At 42.1% G+C, this 21454-nt stretch overlaps 1 protein-coding gene across 4 annotated transcripts; it reads right to left on the bottom strand.

Annotated features, from left to right (window-relative positions):
• Positions 1-3679: 3679 nt before the first annotated feature.
• Positions 3680-16550, bottom strand: ZNF630 (zinc finger protein 630). 4 transcript variants are annotated; one of them, XM_010381344.2, is made up of 5 exons: positions 16354-16550; positions 12254-12442; positions 6320-6404; positions 5951-6046; positions 3680-5706 (listed from the first exon to the last, which is right to left on the bottom strand). In XM_010381344.2, exons 2-5 carry the CDS (start codon positions 12266-12268, stop codon positions 3971-3973), a joined length of 1932 nt encoding a protein of 643 aa, XP_010379646.1. In that variant the 5' UTR covers positions 12269-12442; positions 16354-16550; the 3' UTR covers positions 3680-3970. The 4 variants fall into 4 exon arrangements, with proteins under 4 accessions (XP_010379646.1, XP_010379644.1, XP_010379645.1 ...); XM_010381342.2 differs by lacking the exon at positions 16354-16550 and adding an exon at positions 15952-16028 and having other exon boundaries at positions 6320-6446; XM_010381343.2 differs by having other exon boundaries at positions 3716-5706; positions 6320-6446; positions 16154-16532.
• Positions 16551-21454: the final 4904 nt, after the last annotated feature.

Here is a 21454-nt window from a genome sequence, read left to right as displayed (position 1 = left end):
GAAGTTCTGGCCAGGGCAATCAGGCAGGAGAAAGAAATAAAGGGCATTCAATTAGGAAAAGAAGAAGTCAAATTGTCCCTGTTTGCAGATGACATGATTGTATATTTAGAAAACCCCATCATCTCAGCCCAAAATCTCCTTAAGCTGATAAGCAACTTCAGTAAAGGCTCAGGATACAAAATCAACGTGCAAAAATTACAAGCATGTTTATACACTGATAACTGACAAACGGCCAAATCATGAGTGAACTCCCACTCACAATTGCTTCAAAGAGAATAAAATACCTAGGAATCCAACTTACAAGGGATGTGAAGGACCTCTTCAAGGAGAGCTACAAACCACTGCTCAGTGAAATAAAAGAGGACACAAACAAATGGAAGAACATTCCATGCTCATGTTTAGGAAGAATCAATATCGTGAAAATGGCCATACTGCCCAAGGTAATTTATAGATTCAATGCCATCCCCATTAAGCTACCAATGACTTTCTTTACAGAATTGGAAAAAACTACTTTAAAGTTCATATGGAACCAAAAAAGAACCCACATTGCCATGACAATCCTAAGCCAAAAGAACAAAGCTGGAGGCATCACACTACCTGACTTCAAACTATACTACAAGGCTACTGTAACCAAAACAGCATGGTACTGGTACCAAAGCAGAGATATAGACCAATGGAACAGAACAGAGCCCTCAGAAATAATACCACGCATGTACAACCATCTGATCTTCGACAAACCTGACAAAAACAAGAAATGGGGAAAGGATTCCCTATTTAATAAATGGTGCTGGGAAAATTGGCCATATGTAGAAAGCTGAAACTGGATCCCTTCCTTACACCTTATACAAAAATTAATTCAAGATGGATTAAAGACTTAAATGTTAGACCTGAAACCATAAAAACCCTAGAAGAAAACCTAGGCAATACCATTCAGGACATAGGCATGGGCAAGGACTTCTTGTCTAAAACACCAAAAGCAATGGCAACAAAAGCCAAAATTGACAAATGGGATCTAATTAAACTAAAGAGCTTCTGCACAGCAAAAGAAACTACCATCAGAGTGAACAGGCAACCTACAGAATGGGAGAAAATTTTTGCAATCTACTCATCTGACAAAGGGCTAATGTCCAGAATCTGCAAAGAACTCAAACAAATTTACAAGAAAAAAACAACCCCATCAAAAAGTGGGTGAAGGATATGAACAGACACTTCTTAAAAGAAGACATTTATGCAGCCAACAGACACATGAAAAAATGCTCATCATCACTGGCCATCAGAGAAATGCCACAATGAGATACCATCTCACACCAGTTAGAATGGCAATCATTAAAAAGTCAGGAAACAACAGGTGCTGGAGAGGATGTGGAGAAATAGGAACACTTTTACACTGTTGGTGGGATTGTAAACTAGTTCAACCATTGTGGAAGACAGTGTGGCAATTCCTCAAGGATCTAGAACTAGAAATACCATTTGACCCAGCCATCCCATTACTGGGTATATACCCAAAGGATTATAAATCATGCTGCTATAAAGACACATGCATACATATGTTTATTGCAGCACTATTCACAACAGCAAAAACTTGGAACCAACCCCAATGTCCATCAATGATAGACTGGATTAAGAAAATGTGGCACATACACACCATGGAATACTATGCAGCCATAAAAAAGGATGAGTTCATGTCCTTTGTAGGGACATGGATGCAGCTGGAAACCATCGTTCTTAGCAAACTATTGCAAGAACAGAAAACCAAACACATGTTCTCATTCATAGGTGAGAATTGAACAATGAGAACACTTGGACACAGGAAGGGGGACACCACACACTGGGGCCTGTTGTGGGGTGGGGGGAGGGGGGAGGGGGGAGGGATAGCATTAGGAGATATACCTAATGTAAATAACGAGTTAATGGGTGCAGCACACCAACATGGCACATGTGTACATATGTAACAAACCTGCACGTTGTGCACATGTACCCTAGAACTTAAAGTATATAAAAAAAAAAAAACCCACCTCTGCCCAAGGGACTGTGCTATGGTTTGTATGTGTCCCTTCCAAAATTCAGATGTTGCCAATGTGCTAGTATTAAGATGTGGGGTCTTTAAGAGGTGATTAGGTCACAAGGGCTGCTCCCTCATTAATGGATTAATGCCCTTTTAAAAGAAGATTCAGGAAGTGTTCAGTTAGCTCATTAGCTTATTAGCTTGCCCTTCTGCCTTCTGCCGTGTGAGGACATGGCAAGAAGGCCCTCACCAGCCCAAATACTAGTGTCTTGATCTTGGACTTCCTAGCCTCCAGAATAGTAAGAAATAAACTTCTATGCTTCAAAAATTACCAGTCTCAGGCATTCTGTTGTAGAGGTACAAAGTGAACTGAGATAAACGATAAGGGAATCATCCATCTAAAATCTTGCCACTAAGTGGAAAGGTAAAAATGTCCTCTGAACATTTATAGCCACTGGCCTGCCATCATGCTTCTTTGCAGCTTAAACTCTCACCTTCCAGGTATTATGGATTATCAAGATTAAGAATATCAGGATTATCCTTAGCTTCCTGAAAACCCTTTGGGAGACTCCCTCCCTTTGTTACACCCTGGAACAAAAGTAACACATCTAAAACAGTAAAATGAAATCAGGACCACATGATGAAGGGTCAAAAGATAATAAAGCAACGAAAACAGGATGCACAACAGGAAATATGCTGGGAGTCCTAAGACCAAATAGATTTGTTATACCAACAAACAAAATTGGGCTGAACAATAGGATCTACCTACTGAAAAGCAGAGTGCTCTCAGATTGGATCACAATGTCTAAAGTAGTTCTCAGATTAAGATACATAATCCAAATATACCTATAATAAACCAGAAAGGGTGAGATTAATTGAATTACACATTAAACTAAGAAGTTAGAAAAAGAAAAAAAAGTTAAAAGCAGATGGAAGGATTTTAGCAAAATAAAAGCATAAAAGAATAATTAGAAAATAGAAAAATGGCAAAATGCATGAACTGCAATACAGGTGAGGAAAAGTAAAATGAATAAAATATTAGCATTTATTTACCTAATTGAGGGAAAAATCACAAATACACTCTATGAGAACTATGTTGGAGAAATAACCCCAGATATAAAGGAAATTAATCATGAGACTACTTTACCCAAAATTATACAAATATATTAAGAACCTTGAGGAAAGACATGATTTTAAAAAATTACAAAGAGTCCATATTTCTACATCTATATATTGATATATCAATATCTCAATCTAAATGCATATATAGGCCGGGTGCTGTGGCTCATGCCTGTAATCCCAGCACTTTGGAAAGTCGAGGTGGGCAGATCACCTGAGGTCAGTAGTTCGAGACCAGCCTTGCCAACATGGTGAAACCCCATCTTTACTAAAAATACAAAAATTAGCCGGGCCTGGTGTTGCATGCCGATAATCCCAGCTACTCAAGAAGGTGAGGCAGGACAATCGCTCGAACCTAGGAGGTGGAGGTTGCAGTGAGCCAAGATTGCACCACTGCACTCCAGCCTGGGTAAGAGTGAGACTCCATCTCAAAATAAATAAATACATAAATGCATATATAATCTAAACAGAAAAATATGATGGAAGAAATAGAGAAAGATGACAAAGAGATACCCTTCAAATAATGCGCCATGCCCAAATAAATTCACAAGATAATTCTATAAAGCATTTAAGGACCAGACAACACCAAAGTAGTGCTAATTCTTGCAGATACATTTATCCTGTGAAGGGGGCCAAGATAGTTTTGAGGGTGAGCAAATCGATTCCATATTTGTGGTGTTGAAAATATTCTGAGGACCTAACCAGACCATTCTGTGGAAGGGTAATCATATATACTGGGGAACATATGAGTCTATTCTACAGCTGAGAAGTTGTCTTTATTTCTGTTCAATGTGAGTTTTCCCATGCACAGTGAGGACTGACTTCTGGGAATAGACCTTCCCACAATCAGCACATATACAAGGTGTCTTTACTATATGGATTCTGATGCCCAGTGAAGTATACATGCTGGCAGAAGGCCTTCCCACAGTCACTGCATCTGGAGGGTTTCTCTCCAGTGTATCTTCTCTGATATGTAATCATCTGTGATTTCCGGGAAAAAGTCATCCCAGACTCAGCACATTCAGGGGGTTTCTCACTAGGATGGGTTTTCTGATGTATAATGAGTGGAGACTTCCCACAGAAGGCCTTTCCACATTCACTACATTCATAGGGTTTCTCTCCAGTATGACCTCTCTGATGTAGAATGAGATGTGACTTCAGGGAAAAGGCCCTCCCACACTTGGTACACTCATAGGGTTTCTCCCCTGTGTGAACTCGCTGATGAATAATGAGGGGTGATTTCTGGGAGAAGGCTTTGCCACATTCACCACACTCATAAGGTTTCTCCCCTGTATGAATTCTCTGGTGTATGATAAGAGGTGATTTCTGAGAGAAGGATTTTCCACATTCAGTACACATGTAAGGTTTCTCTCCAGTATGAAGTCTTTGATGACCAGTGAGGTGTGACTTCTGGGAAAAGGCCTTCCCACAGTCAGTACACACATAAGGTTTTTCTCCTGTATGAATTCTTTGATGTCCTATGAGGTGGGACTGTTGGCAGAAAGTTTTCCCACATTCATTACACTTATAGGGCTTCTCTCCAGTATGCGTTCTCTGATGTATAATGAGCTGTGTTTTCCGAGGGAAGGTCTTCCCACATTCGGTACATTCATAGGGCTTCTCCCCAGTATGAGTTATCCGGTGTATAAAAAGATGAGACATTGCACAGAAGGCTTTCCCACATTCACTGCATTCAAAGGACTTCTCTCTGGTATGAACTCTCTGATGTATAATTAGATGTGACTTCTGGGAGAAAGCTTTTGGACACTCAAAACATTCATAGGGTTTCTCTCCAGTATGGACTCTCTGATGAACAATGAAAGGTGACTTCTGGGAGAATGCTCTTCCACACTCAGTACATTCATAGGGTTTCTCCCCAGTGTGAATTCTCTGATGCACAATGAGGTGTGATTTCTCACTGAAGGCTTTCCTACAATCTTCACATATATATGGTTTCTCTCCAGTATGAATTCTTTGATGTATAATGAGCTGTGACTTCTTGATAAAGCCTTTCCCACACATACTACAAACATTGGGTTTCTCTCTGGCTTGAACTTTCTTATACTGAACATGGGCTTGCTTATGACTGAGAACTTTTTTACTTTGACTGTCTCCATAGGGCTCCATTCTAGTATGAATGAAGCCTTCCTTCTCAGGCACAGAACAGGAAGCATTATACCTAGGTGGTCTCCCACATCCAAATCTCTCAATGGGGTTCTTTCTTGCATAGCTCCTGTTATAATTTAGTAAGTCTGAACTGGACTTCAAGCTATTTTCACATGAATCAAGCTTATGGAATTTTTGACTTGAAGGAGCAAGGTCTGTGCACCGATTGAACATTTTCCCAAATGCACTATACTTGGAACCTGTCTCATCAGTCAATGTTTCATGACTGATGACTGTGACTTGCCTCAAAACTCTGTCTTGATTTCCTTGATATCTATCTATCTGATTATCCATATGCCAGATTTTTAAAACAGAGTACAATGAATTATCCTTTGGGGCTCTTTCTAGTATTTCCTTTTGAAATAAAAGTTCTCCAGAAATGATCTGCTGGGAAGATTCAAGGCCTTTCACTCTGTCTGAAGGAAGAAGAAAGAGGCAAAATCAAACAGACACACACACACACACACACACACACACACACACACACACACACACACAAAACAGTTGGCAATGAACAGAGGTACTAGGAAGGTGGCTGTTGTAGAATGAATGTTATAAAGGAGGCCTGATAAATTTTAAGGAAGAAAAAAGGTAACAGATGTCAGAGATGTCAAGGAAGAAGAAGGTGCCCTCTTGACCATCTACCCAATTCTCACTTACCTGAGTAGATCCACCTTGACAACTCACTCTCTATGATCCATGGGTCCTTTCCATGTTCCAACTTAAAGATTACGTCTGGTTTTATACCTGAACACCCTGTTAAGAGAAAATTGTAGTGGCTTTGGACTTGGCAGCTCAGAAATTCATGAAGAGAAGCACTTGCAGGGGCCTCCCAGCAAAGTTGAATCCTTAACTCACACCATAGCATAAAAATAAATTCTAGATATAACAAAAGTATAAACATGAAAAACCAAAACTATAAAAGAACACACTCTATTAAAGGAATATCATAAAGGTCATGGTATTGACAGCTCTAAAAGAAGGATGAGGAGGATTTGATTCATTGGTACACAGGGAATCTGCCCTTACCCACGGAGACCAGGTGACTATAGGTCTCCAGCATCACATCCCTATGTAGGGTCTTCTGAGCAGGATTCAACTGCTGCCATTCTTCCTTGGTGAAGTCCACAGCCACATCCTCAAATGTCACTGGTTCCTATAACAGCACATTCCTGTACAATCTGCTCATTCTGGTCATTTTTACCATAGCAATACATGTAGGATGCCTACTTTGCGCTTTGCCTAGCATACTTTATGAGAGAAACAATGTAAAACCCTCCCATTAGCAAGCATAGTTAATGGAACAGAACAGACAGTCTAGAAATAGATACAAATAAAAATGTGAAATTTAATATATAATAAAGGTAGCATTTTAAACAGTTATGGAAAAACAGATTATTCAAAACTGGAGAGCTATCAGAAAAAAATGTAACTGAATCCCCTACCTCACACTACATACAAAAATAAATTCAGGACAAAAATTTAAATGAAAAAGAGAAACTATAAAATAAAGACAGGACAGGTTTTAAAAAATAATCTTTGAGTGGAGAAGACTCTTCTAAGCATGCCCCAAAACCCAGATGCCACAAATGAAAACACTGATAAATGTGACTACTTTATGTATTACATGGCAAAATACATCAAACAAACCCAAAGGATATGACTAACTAGGGAAAAAATATACACACAACAGATAGGATGGACAAAGAGTTAATTTCTTCCATGTATAGAGAGAGCTCCTGCAAAGCAAGAAGAAAACGACCAACAACTTTTTAAAAAATGGTTGCCATGGTTTGGCTCTGTGTCCCCACCCAAATCTCATCTTGAATTGCAATCCCCACTTGTCAAGTGAAGGAGGTGATTGAATCATGGAGGCACTTTCCCCCATGCTGTTCTCGTAATAGTGAGTGAGTTCTCACAGGATCTAATGGTTTTATAAGCGTCTGGCATTTCCCTTGCTGGCATTTCTCTCTCCTGCCACCATGTGAAGAAGGTCCTTGCTTCCTTGCTTCCCCTTCCACCATGATTGTAAGTTTCCTGAGGCTTCCCCAGCCCCGTGGAACTGTGAGTCAATTACAATTCTTTCCTTTATAAATTACCCAGTCTTGGGTATTTCCTTATAGTGGCATGAGAACAGACTAATACAGTGGTCAAGGGACATGGCCATCATTTCACAGAAAGGAAAATGCAAATGTTTTTTAAACACGTAAAAAGATGCTCAACTTCACTCACATGAAGATAAATGCAAGCTAAAACAAGACACAATTTTTCCCTTACATATTATCAAAGATGGGCATTTGATTAGTCACTGGTCAAATGCTATGACTGGGGATAAGTCACAGTGACTTAGTGTAAGTTAGTGAAGATGTCAAAAAACAGGCATACTCAAGTTGCCTGTGGTGTATGGTATATTTTGAAGGCAATTAATTTGGCAATATCTTTCAGAATTTGTAATGTACACATCCTCTGACTTGCAATTTGGTTTCTAGAAGTTATTCTACATAAACATAAACATTCACATATGTGAGCAAATGACATGTGTGAAGACACTGCTTTACAGTACTATTTATAATAGCAAAAGAATGGAAATCATCTCATGGGAGATTGGATGAATAAATTATGCTATAATCTCCATAATGGAATACTATATGCAATTATAAATAGTAACAAGAAAGGGGCCAGATGTGGTGGCTCACACCTGTAATCCCAGCCCTTTGGGAGGCAGGGGCAGGTGGATCACTTGAGGTCAGGAGTTCGAGACCAGCCTGGCCAACATGGTGAAACCCCGTCTCTACTAAAAATACAAAAATTAGCCAGGCATGGTGGTGCATGCCTGTAGTCCCAGCTACTCAGACGGCTGAGGCAGGAGAATTGCTTGAACCTGGGAAGCAGAGGATGCAGTGAGTCGAGACTGTGCCACTGCACTCAAGCCTGGGCAACAGACTGAGACTCTGTCTCAAACAAAACAAAACAAAACAACAAACAAACAAAAAACCAGCCTGGGCAACATGGCAAAACCCTGTCTCTACAAAAAATACAAAAAAAATTAGCCGGGTGTGGTGGCACACACCTATAGGCCCAGCTACTAGGGAGGCTGAGGTGAGAGGATCACCTGAGCCTGGGAGGTCAAGGCTGCAGTAAGCCAAGATAGTGCCACTGCACTTTAGCCTGGGCAACTGAAGTGAAACCCTAAAAAAAAAAAAAAAAAAAAAGGAAAGCAAACAAGCAAGCAAGCAACAAGGAAGCTCTACATTGATTGATATGCCACAATATCTAAGATATATTGTTAAGTGAAAATAAGCATTCATTCACTCAGCAAGCAGTTATTGAGCACCTAGTGAATACCAAGCACTATTCTAGGAACTGGGGATACAGCAGGAAAAAAAAAACCTGGCAAAAATACCTTCCCTGAAGGAGTTTATATTCTAGTGATGGAAGACAGACAAAAAGATTGAGAGAAAAATCACTACCTGGCAAAAAAAAAAAAAAAAAAAAAAAAAAAAGTTTACAATGTGCACTTCAAAATCACTCGTATACAAAAAGCTCCTGGGAAACCATAAGCAAAGACAAAGAAAGAGGGATTCACAGAGAAATACAAAGTGAAAAATAAATATGTGAAAAGATGCTGAAGCTTATTTAATCCCTACAGAAAAGCAAATGAAAATGAAATATAATGCTTAATCATAAAAACAACAAGAATGAAAAATACAGATGATGGCTAATGGTGGCAGGAGGGAAAGGGAACCTTGGGAAACAGGTGGACTTTCCTGTAAACAATTTGTGGCCACATGTGTCAGCTGATTACACAGGATTGAAATACAATTTGGGCCAGGCAGGGTGGCTCACGCCTGTAATCCCAGCACTTTGGGAGGCTGAGATGGGCAGATCACCCGAGGTCAGGAGTTCGAGACCAGCCTGGTCAACATGGTGAAACCCAGTATCTGCTAAAAATGCAAAAATTAGCCAGGCATGGTGGCAGGCACCTGTAATCCCAGCTACTCGGGAGGCTGAGGCAGGAGAATCGCTTGAACCTGGGAGGCGGAGGTTGCAGTGAGCTGAGATCACGCCACTGCACTCCAACCTGGGGGACAGAGTGAGACTCTGTCTCAAAAAATATATATATATACAATTTGAAAAATATTCTTTAAATTTTAAGCATGTGTGCCTCTGACCTAGCACACTCAGGTCTAAGAATGTGGCCTACACAAATACTTCACAAATATAAAAAGATGTCTTTATAAAGTTGTTTTATTTGTGACTTCACTGCTTGCGAGGTCTGGTTAGGTCATGTACTAGCTGTGTGATCTCTGTGCCTTGTTTTCTTCATCTGAAAAATGGGAATAACAATGGTACCTAGCACAGAGGGTTCCTGGGTAAATTAAATGAGTTAATTCCATGGTATTTTATAATAGCAGTGCCTGGCACATGATAAGCACTGGGCAAACAGTAGCTATGATTATTCTTATTATTATTACTATTGTATATAAAAGAAAAACTAGAAATAACTTTTTTACAGCCCATCAACAAGGTTCTGGTATCCTGCAAACATTAAATGGACATTTAATGGACATTAATTTGACAATGTAGATCAGTGGACAATGTAGATCAGGACATAGCAAACTATGGCCTGTAGGCCAAATTTAGCCCATAATGTGTTTTTCAATGGTCCACAAGCTGAAGTGGTTTTATATGTTTTCTTTTGAGACAGTCTTGCTCTACCACCCAAGCTGGAGTGCAGTGAAACAATCTTGACTTACTGCAACCTCCTCCTCCCAGGCTCAAGTGATTCTCCTACAATCAGCCTCCTGAGTAGCTGGCACCACAGGCGCATGCCACCATGCCTGGCTAATTTTTGTATGTTTTTGTAAAGATGGGGTTTCGCCATGTTGCCCAGGCTGGCCTAGAACTCCTGAGCTCAAGCAATCTGCCCACCTTGGCCTCCCAAAGTGCTGGGATTATAGGCGTGAACAGCTGCACCTGGCCTGGTTTTTACATTTTTAATGATTGAAAAAAAAGTCAAAAGAAGAATAATATTTTGTGACACATGGAAATTACATGAAATTCAACCTTCAGTGTCCATAAATAAACTGTTACTGAATCATGGCCAGACTCATTGGTTTACATATTGTCGATAGCTGCTTTCTACCTAAAACAGCAGATTTGAATAGTTGCAACAGGGACTGTATGGCCCACAAAGCCTCAGATACTTCGATCTGTACCTCTACAGAAAAAAATTTGCTGAGCCTTGACTTTGAGGAACTGAACAAAATGAAAATTACAATTTACCAAATCGGACATAAAAAGAAATAGAAAATTTGAATGGTAGTATATCTTTTAAATAAATTGAATATATAATTTAAAACCTTCCCACAAAGAAAACTCCATACCCTGATGGCTTCACTGGGGAGCTCCTCCAAACATTTAAGAAGGAAATAGGCCGGGCGCGGTGGCTCATGCCTGTAATCCCAACACTTTGGGAGGCTGAGGTGGGTGGATCACCTGAGGCCAGGAATTTGAGACCAGCCTGCCCAACATGGTGAAACCCCATCTGTACTAAAAATACAAAAGTTAGCTAGGCGTGGTGGTGGGCACCTGTAATCTCAGGTACTTGGGAGACTGAGGCAGGAGAATCGCTTGAACCTGGGAGGCAGAGGTTGCAATGAGCCGAGATCGCGCCACTGCACTCCAGCCTGGGCGACAAGAGTGAAATTCCATCTCAAAAAAAAAAAAAAAAAAAAAAAAAAACAAAAATTAAGGAGGAACTAATACCAATATTACCCCAATTTTCCCAGAGAATATAAAGAGAAAACTTTCCAACATGAGGCCAATGTAACATGATGCCAAAATGTGGAAGAAACAATACCAGAAAGTAAAATTACAGGCCCTTACATCTTATGAACATAGTAGTATAAACCCTAAACAAAATATTAACAAAGGATTGGCTAGATCATGATGATGATAATAGGAGTAGGTGGGGATAAAAGATAGATAAAACAAGCTTGGCTATCAGTTGATAATATTTGCAGATGGATAATTACAAAAGGGTTCACTAAAATCTCTACTTTCGTATACGTTCAAAATTAAAATTTTCCACAATAAAAGGTATTAAAACTACATTTATTGAGTATATTTTATATTAGGCAAGAAAAGAAAGTAGCAGAATAGAACAGAAACAGTGTGTGTATTTTTTTGTGTGTGGTAAAGAAAAAATACGTGACAATGAGATCATTTTCACACATTTACACATCCATCTACACACATAGATGGAGTTATAAATGCATAAAGAAAAGAGATACTCCTCAAACCAGATAATCCTAGTTATGTCAGGGAAGGAGGAAGAAGCGAGATTGGAGATATTTCACTTCTTTTTTTTTTAAACTATATTGTTTATATTCTTTGCCCCACGTATAGATTACCTTTTCAGGGAGGGGGAAAAAAGACAGACTAAAATTGGAAGAGCAGAGAAGGAACTGGTCTTGAGTTGGGTTGAGACCCCACAAACTCTGAGATGACAGCAAAGGAGCCATGGAAAACAAGGAAACTATCCCACTCTCCAAGCCCCTGCCCGAGAACTTTAACTAAAAACATTCTCTTTAGAACAACTACTGACAATACCACCCTGAACTGAAAACCAATGGCCTTCAGGGAAACTCAGTAACAAAATTCCTTAGGTTAAAGTCCCAGAAATCTTGACTTGCTAAGGAGCTGGACTGATTTCTTTTTGTGGAGAATGCAAATCACATAATTGATCATGCTATGTTACCCTTTTCACTGGAGCTGCCAGGAGGCTCATAGTCAAAATGTTTAGTTAAGTTTCTATGAAGGCCAGATGATCTGTGTATCTTCACAGCAATTTTGCCTGTTGATCATCTATTCTTTCTAAATTTCTCTAATCCTTATTTTCAACGAATTGCCCTTTCCCATTTTGTTGTGGGAAAACCAAGTGGCAAACAAATAACTTACCTGGGACTCAATCATTTTCTGTTTCTCTTTGGAAAGCAATTGGGGACAGGGTGGGGTGCAGAAGAGTCTAGGAGATCAAGCTGAATTAACCACTCTTCAATAGCTGGATGTGACAATGTGTTGCTTGTTAATTCACTGATGACTTGTGTTTCTCGTCTGACTCAGTAATTCCATATCTGGAACTTTGTCCTAAAGTAATAATCATGGATACATGCAGATATTTAACCACAGAAACCTTCAACACAGTTTTGTCTTTAACACCATATTACTGAAAATAATATAAATGCGCAGCACTAAAGACTGGGAAAAAAAATTATAGAACCTCCAAAGGCTTGAAAGGCAGGCAGCCCTTAAAAGCAAAACTCTAGATGATTAAAAGAGGCTCAGGAAACACTGCCAGCAAATGTAAAATATGGTCTTGTCTGGGTCTTGAATAGACAAAAGAAATTTTTGAGATAATCGTGAAAGTTTGAACCCTGACTAGATATTTGATAATATTAAGGAATTTAACCATTGATTATCTGAAGATATTATTGTTAATTATTTTACCTTAAGGTAACAGCATCGACCTTTAAGGCCTTATCTTTTACATAATGAAGCGTGTATGGATGAAAAGATAGGTCTGGGATTTGTTTCAAAATAATAAAGACTACACATGTAAAAAGTCATTGAATTATATATAGGCTGGGTGTGGTGGGCCAGCACTTTGGGAGGCCAAGGCGGGTGGATTGCCTGAGCTCAAGAATTGGAGACCAGCCTGGGTAACATGGCGAAAACCCGTCTCTACTAAAAAATACAAAAATCAGCCAGGCATGGTGGTGCATGCTTGTAATCCCAGCATGTTGAGAGGTGGAGGAGGGCAAATTGCTTGAGGCCAGGAGTTCGAGACCAGCTTGGGTAACATAGGGAGACCCATCTCTACAAAACATTACGCTGGCTGGTGGCACACACCTTTAATCCCAGCACTTTGGGAGGCTGAAGCGGGCAGATGGCTTGAGCCCAGGAGTTCGAGACCAAACTGGCCAACATGGCAAAATTCGCCTCTACTAAAAATTAGCCAGGCATAGTGGTGGGTGCCTGTAATCTCAGCTACTAGGGAGACTGAGACATGAGAATCACTTGAACCCAGGAGGTGGAGTTTGCAGTGAGCTGAGATTGAGCCACTGCACTTCAGCCTGGACTATGAGTGAGTGAGGAAAGAGGAAAGAAAGGCAAGAAAGAAAGGAAGGAAGGCAGGAGGGAAGGCAGGAAGGCAGGGAGGGAGGGAACGAGGAAGAAAGAAGGAAGGAAGGGCATTATGGGAGGAAGAAGTGAGAGGGTGGCCTAGATGAGGACTTGGCGAACTTTTTCTGTAAAAGGGTCATATGGTAAATGTTTTCGATTTTGTGGGGTCTGTGGTCTCTGCTGTAACTACTCAGCCCTGCCATTGCAGGTTGAAAATAGCCCTAGACAATACATAAACTAAACGTGCTCACTGACTGTGTTCCAAATACACATCATTTTTGGGCACAGATATTTGAATTTTATATCATTTTCATGGGTCAAAAAATATTCTCCATTTGATTTTTTTCCAAGGATAAAAAGTGTGAAAAAACCATTCTTAATTCCTGGCTGTATTTTTTTTAAAAAGCAGCATGTCAGATTTGGCCCACTGCCCAGTTTTCTAGCCCCTGGTCTAGATAAAACAAGATTGGCCATGAGTTGATGACTGATGAGACTGGGTGGTGGGCATAATGGGGGTCCATTATACAATTCCCTCTATTTTTGTGGATCCTTGAAAATTTCCATAAGAAAGGTTTATATTTAAGTATTACTATAGAAATAAACTAAGTAGTACTATGGAAATTAAGTTAATGGCATGGAAACATCACTGTAAAATGAAGAAGAGGCAGAACACAAGAATGTGTTCCTAATTGTTTAATAACAGAATAACAGGCCGGGGTGGTGGCTCACACCTGTCATCCCAGTACTTTGGGAGGCCAAGGCAGGAGGACTGCTTGAGTCCAGAAGTTTGAGCTCAGCCTGAGCAACATAGTGAGACCTCATTTCTACAAAAAATAAACAAAATTAGCCGGGCATGGTGGTGCACACCTGTAGTCCCGGCTACTTGGCAGGCTGAGGCAAGAGAGTCACTTGAACCCGAGAGGCAGAGGTTGCAGTGTGCTGAGATCACACCACTGCACTCCAGCCTGGGCAACAGAGCGAGACTCTGTCAAAGAAAAAAAAAAAAAGGAAAAGAAAAGAAAAACAACCATGTAGATCACACATTCTCATTGGGGGTGATACTGCCCCCAAGGGGGCAAAAATTAGTTCTTGGTGGTCAAAAAAAAAGAAAGAAAAATTATTAGATATTACAATGGTTTGTGACCCTCCAAAGCAACCCTAGCTGACAAAACCTTATTCCTTGGTATTTAATTTCCTTCATCAGATTTTGGTATTACGTGAGCAGCAGTAACTTTGAGTTCAAGGAAGATCCATGAAATATATACAAAATCAGTGCTGCAAAACTACGGTGAATAGGTAACATTCAGGTAATAACTCACTTCTCATCCCAAGCCTCACAGGGTAGGCCCTGCTATTATCCTCATTTCGCAGTGGGGAAACTGAGGCCTGGAGAGGTTTCATGAGTTGTCTAAGATCACATTGCCAGTGATTTAGAACGAGGTGATAGAAGAACAAAAAGTAAAGAACTCCTCCCAAGCTGTCCCGGCACTAAGATTTTCAGAGATTCAACACCATTTACTTCTGGATGCCCTAAAAAATTAGTTATCCTCCTAAATTGCACAGGACATTGTCTGTTTTTTAACTGAGAATGTGCTTTACAGTTCGAAATTAGCTTAAAATCTTCATATTTAAAGCCATAAAATGAAAAGAGAAGCCAAAATTGGAAGATTTGCAAAACACATACCACTACTAAAGGAGTGGTATCAGAATATATAAAAACAATTCCTGGCTGGGCACCGTAGCTCACGCCTGTAATCCCAGCACTTTGGGAGGCCGAGATGGGTGTATCACCTGAGGTCAAGAGTTCGGGACCAGCTTGGCCAACATGGTGAAACCCCGTCTCTACTACAAATACAAAAAATATTAGCCAGGCGTGGTGGCGGGCACCTGTAATTCCAGCTACTCCGGAGGCTGAGGTAGGATAATTGCTAGAACCCTGGAGGCAGAGGTTGCAGGGAACCATGATTGCTCCATGCACTCCAGCCTGAGGTGACAGAGCGAGACTTCGTCTCAAAAAAAAAAAAAAAAAAAAGAAAAGAAAAAATTCCTACAAATCATTAAGAAAAAGGCAGAGAGTCTAACAGAAAAGTGAACAAAAGACAGGCCCCTCACAAAAGAGGATCTCCAAGTGATCAATCCTTATAAGAAAATGTGCTCAAACTTATTGGTCCCATGAGGGAAATACGAATCAAACCACCGAGTCGGACTCCTCCATGGGAATGTGGACACCACAAGGGCAGAGATTTTTGTTTATTCATGGACATATTATTGATCTGAAAGAGTCACCCATCATGGACCCCACAAAACGTCAACACTGACCCCACACACTTCCATTCTTGTCCCCATAGACCCTCATCCCTCACCCCAGATCCCCCTATCCATTCACCCCATGGACCAGCATCCCTCATCCTACAGACCAACCATCACTCACCCCAGACTCCCTTCACCTATCCCATAGAAGCCCCATCACTCACCCTTACAGACATTATCAAACACCGCACAGATCCCCCATCACCCCACAAACTCCCATTCGCGTAACCCACATACTGTTACCCCTGGTCCCACAGACTCCCCTATCACTGTTCTCCACGTCACTCAACCCCCTCCTTAGGGCCTCCACTTGTCCCCATCCGTCACTGATCACATAGACCCGCAGCGCTCAGCCAGGCCCCTCACCCCGGCTCTGCTCTCAAGCCGGGCTTGGCTTCCCGCCTGCCCAAATGCGTTCAACATCCCCCGAAAGGCCATTTCCCCTTCCAGTCCTCCCGGGGAGATGTCAGGGTGACGCGGGAGCTTATCTTTCGCTGGCTCCGAAACAGCCGCGAAACCGAGCTCTACCAGTAATAAAAATGGCGTCATTCCACCAGCGCCAGGACCTCTGTCGCTGGCCGTGGTCTCGCACTGCTTCTGGAGGCTCCCATTCCAGCCAGAGGAGAGGTGCGTTTGGGGGCCCGGAGGAGTCCTCGTGATATCTCCGAGTTTGGGTATTCGAAATTGATCCTACGAAAGCAGTGTGAGGCTTGGAAGGGCCGCGACTGTCCCGGGCGGGTGAGTGGGCGTTCCCGGCCACCAGAAGAGGCACGGCCTGAGCATAGGCGTGGCGATATGGCAGGGTGGGAAGCGGGGAAAGTGGGAAGGCCGGACAGAGCACCCTCCGGGAGATTCCTCTGCAGAAGCGGATTCCTAAAACGTCTGGAGAAAGGGAAGAGACCTTTGACATCATACAGTCATTCAGGGGGCTCACACATACTCGCCCACCTCTCCCCACCTGGCCTCGGCGCCCTCCCGCCTTCCTATTGCTTCTCCTAGGCTTCAGGACCCGTCCCCGTCTGTCACTCACTGCCCACCGGTCCTCCATTGGCTCCTTTGAACACGGAAGGGCCTGCCTTCACCTGTCATTTACAGCCTGGACTTCTGCCCACCTTAGTTCAAGTAGGCTTATATGGCCTTTTGCAACCCATATCAAAACTAAAAGAGTTCATAGAGTCAGACGTTCGAGGCAAAACCTAAGGGACATTGATTTTAGAAGAGTTTAACAAATGGCTGGATTGGAAGTCAGCCTGGAACAGGATTGCAGAGTTAACAAAGGTTCATGTTCTATACAAAACAGGAACTCTGATGGTTGCAATAGTTAAGAAAGTCCTAAGATTCAATATCTCTATCAGGGTGTATGGATGGAGAAAACATGAACAAATACCCTGCCTAAAGATCACATCAGAGGGGCACTGGTGGTGGAATAGTAACCCAATTCCGAAGTTATTTCAGAGAGGCCTTGAATGGAAGGTTAACTTAGACTCAAGTCTGAGCCACAGACCAGAGACCCATTAAAGGTGATGTGGTTAACAGAGGCCCAGAATTCACAGCCTATACCAAAGGGGTAATGATGGTGGAAGAATTAATCAAGGTCTGACTTCAAAGTCAAACCAAATGGCATTCATGATAAAAATGTTAACTGAGGGCCGGGCACAGTGGCTCACAACTGTAATCCCAGCACTTTGGCAGGCTGAGGCCTGAGGATCATGTGAGCCCAGGAGATCAATACCAGCCTGGGCAACACAGTGAGACTCCATCTCTATAAAAATAAATGTTAACTGAGGACTGGGGTTGGCGGATACAGGAGAAGGGGCACAAGTAGCTAAAAAGTTAGTACAGCTTTGATTTTCTGTATATACCATAAGATCATAGATGGAGAGGACTTAACTGAAGTCCGCAGTCAGTATAAAGATCTGAGGGATACAGAGTGTAGTGGCTCACTCCTGTAATCCGAGCACTTTGGGAGGTCGAGGTGGACAGATTACTTGAAGCCAGGACTTCGATACCAGCATGGCCAACATGACGAAACCCTGTCTCTACTAAAAATACGAAAATTACCCAGACGTGGTGGCATGTGCCTGTAATCCCAGCTGCTTGGGTGGCAGAGCCATGAGAATCACTAGAACCTGGGAGGCGGAGGTTGCAGTTGAGTAAGACCTGAGGCACAGTAATGGGGAAGGAGTTAACAGACATGCAAAAAGATTCACATGTAAATTGCCCTGGTAATGGAAAAGTGAACAGACCCTCAAGCTTAATACACAGACCCGGGATTATTAATTTTTCACCCTCAAAGCCCTGAATTCTGTCTCTAGATCCAAACCCATTAATAGTGGAATGGATAACAGATTCCCCAGTTCAAGGTAAAATCAAGGGTTGATTTAGATTGGAAGAATTAATAGAAGCTCAGGTTGGAGAGCACAGATAAGAGACTTTGATGGTGGAATTGCTAACAATGGCTGGGGTTTGAGGTGAGGTCAGAGGGATAGGGATGGTGGAAGAGTTAAGAAGGACTTGGTTTGAGTATAGACAAGATGGGCATCAATGGTGGAATATTTCAAAGATGCCTGTATTCATTTCCTATTGCTGCTCTAGCAACAGAGTTACTTGATCAAAACAACACAAATTTATTATCTTATAGTCCTACAGGTCAGAAATATGATATGTGTTTCACTGGGCACTCCCTGTATTCCTTGACTCGTGGTCCTTTCCTCCATCTTCAAAGCTGACAATGTAGCATCTTCACATCGCTCTCTGACAGTAACCTTCTGCTTCCATCATCACATCATCACATCTCCTTCTGTCTCCTTCTCTAACTCAAACCCTTCTCCTTCCCTGTTTTTTTTTTTTTTTTTTTTTTCTTTTTTAAATAATAGAGACAGAATCTTGCTCTGTCACCAAGGCTGGAGTGTTGTGGTGTGATCAGAGCTTACTGTAACCTTTAACTTCGGGGCTCAAGTGATCCTCTCACCTCCGCCTCTGGAGTAGCTAGGACTACAGGCAGACACCACCATGCCCAGCTGATTTTTTAACCTTTTTTTTTGTTTTTTTTTGATAGAGTCTCGCTCTGTCACCCAGGCTGGAGTGCAGTGGTGCGATCTCGGCTCACTGCAAGCTCCGCCTCCTGGGTTCACGCCATTCTCCTGCCTCAGCCTCCCGAGTAGCTGGGACTACAGGCATCCACCTGAATGCCTGGCTAATTTTTTGTATTTTTAGTAGAGACGGGGTTTCACCATGTTAGCCAGGATGGTCTCAATCTCCTGACCTTGTGATCAGCCCACCTCGGCCTCCTAGAATGCTGGGATTACAGGCATGAGCCACCGCGCCCAGCAATTTTTTAACCTTTTGTAGAGACAGGGTCTTGCTAGGTTGCCCAGGCTGGATTCCATCTACTGGCCTCAAGCAATCCTCCAAACTCAGCCTCCCAAAGTGCTCCCTCCCTCTTGTAAGGACCCTTGATTACATTGGGCTTATCTAGATAATCCACGAAAATCTCATCTTAAAATTCTCAATCGCATCTGCAAAGTTCCTTTTGCCATGTAAGGTAACATATTCACAGGTTCTAGGGGTTGAGAGAGGGACATCTTTTGGGGACTATTAATCTGTCTATCACAATGCTCAATGTTTAAGTCAAACCAGAAGGCCAATGGGGGTGGAAGATTTGATTAAAGCATGGGGTATTAACAAGAGAAAACTATCAATGGTTCGAATCAGATTTAAATTCACATAAGATGGGCATAGATGAGGGGTTCAGGCTGTTATGTCAGAATTGCATCACGGGCCTGAGTTCAAAGTTATAACAAAGGAAATTGATGGAATCTCAACAGAGACCCTGAACCCTGGATCAAAGCCCCAGGAGCACTGGTGGTTTAAAAAAAAAAATGTTAGCAGAGACCTAGGCTTAAGATCTAGAATATAGACACATTGATGGTGGAATAATTAACAGGTTTGAGGTTAAAACTGAGGGTCGGTTGGGCATGGTGGCCCCTGCCTGTAATCCCAACACTTTGGAAGGCCAAGGTGGGCAGAACACAAGGGCAAGAGATCGAGACCATCCTAGCCAACATGCTGAAATCCTGTCTCTACTAAAAATACAAAAATTAGCTGGGCATGGTGGTGCACGCCTGTAGTCACAGCTACTCAGGAGGCTGAGGCAGGAGAATTGGAGGCAGAGGTTGCAGTGAGCCGAGATCGTGCCACTGCACTCCTGCCTGGTGACAGAGCGAGACTCCATCTCAAAAAACAAAACAAAACAAAACAAAACAAAAAATCTGAGGGTCATTGATGATTAAAGACTTAACAGGGCTGGGTGCAGTGGCTCACACCTATAATCCCAGCACTTTGGGAGGCTGAAGCAGGAGGATCACTTGAGCCCAGGAGTTCAAGACCAACCTGGGCAACATAGCAAGAACCCATCTCTACAAATTAAAAAAAAAAAAAAATTAGCTGGGTGTGGTGGTACATGCCTGTAGTCTCAGCTACTCCAGAAGCTGAGGCAGAAGGATCGCTTGAGCCCAGGAGTTCGAAGCTGCAGTGGGCTATGATTGTGCTGCTGCACTTCAGCCTGGGTGACACAGCAAGACCCCTAAAAAAAGAAATTTAACCGCCAGCCAGATTCAATGTCAAAAAATGGGAACATTAATGCTAAAATCTATAACTGAGCTCTAGGTTTAATGTATCAATCAGAGTGGGAAAACTAATGGTGTTAAGAAACCTGGATTTAATTCACAGATCAGAAGAGGCATTGATAGAGGAAAAAGTAAAAAGAAGTCAGGTTTGGTTTTCATGATAGAAGTGAGTTGATGATGAAATAGTTAACAGAGACCTCAGCTAGATGCCCCAACAAGTAGGGCATTAGGGCCGGAAGCATTAACAGAAGTAGGCATAAAGAGAAAACTGAACAGGCTGGGCACAGTGGTTCAAGCCTGTAATCCCAGCACTTTGGGAGGCCGAGACAGGTCACTTGAGGTCAGGAGTTCGAGACCAGCTTGGCCAACATGATGAAACCCCATCTCTACTAAAAATACAAAAATTAGCCAGGCGTGGTGGCACATGGCTGTAATGCTAGGTACTCAGGAGGCTGAGGCATGAGAATCACTTGTACCCCGGAGGGGGAGGTTGCAGTGAGCTGAGATCACACTATTGCACTCCAGCCTGGGTGACAGAGTGAAATTCCATCTCAAAAAAAAAAAGAGAGAGAGAGAGAAAACTGAACAGAGAACCAGGTGCTGAGTGGCAGTGAAGGTGGAAGAGTTAACAGAGGACCAAGATCAAGGCTCAGATCTGAAGGCCATAGATGGCAGAAATGTGACCCAAGGCCCAGATTCAGTGTGGAGAAGAGAGGACACATAATCTGCTGTGTAGTCCTAACTAAAGCCACAATCATGTCTAGACTTAATTAGTGTTATACAGTAGCTGCTGTGGACTGAATTGTGTTCCCTCAAAATTTGTATGTTGAAGTCCTAACACCCTACATGACTGCATGGGAGATGCGGCCTATAAGGAGATGATTAAGGTTAACGATGTCAGAAGGTGGAACCCTGATGGGAGATAAGTGTAAGAGACACAAGAGATTTTCCCTCTGCCATGTGACTACACAGCATGAAGGCAGCCATCGGCAAGCCATAAAGAGAGTCTTCACCAGAAACCAAACCTTTCTGGAACCTT

This window comes from Rhinopithecus roxellana, chromosome 7 (genome assembly GCF_007565055.1).
Source record: "Rhinopithecus roxellana isolate Shanxi Qingling chromosome 7, ASM756505v1, whole genome shotgun sequence".
In the NCBI taxonomy this organism is placed as follows: domain Eukaryota; kingdom Metazoa; phylum Chordata; class Mammalia; order Primates; family Cercopithecidae; genus Rhinopithecus; species Rhinopithecus roxellana.
The sequence above is the reverse complement of the archived record's forward strand: the minus strand, read 5'-3'. Positions and strand labels throughout refer to the sequence as shown.

What these genes read in the sequence shown, in the direction of transcription:
- ZNF630 (XM_010381343.2), bottom strand. An exon ending in TAGTCACCTGGTCTCCGTGG is followed by an intron (nt 6,047 to 6,319) that starts GTAAGGGCAGAT and finishes TTCTCTTAACAG; the next exon opens with GGTGTTCAGGTATAAAACCA. An exon ending in GTCAAGGTGGATCTACTCAG is followed by an intron (nt 5,707 to 5,950) that starts GTAAGTGAGAAT and finishes TTCTTCCTTCAG; the next exon opens with ACAGAGTGAAAGGCCTTGAA.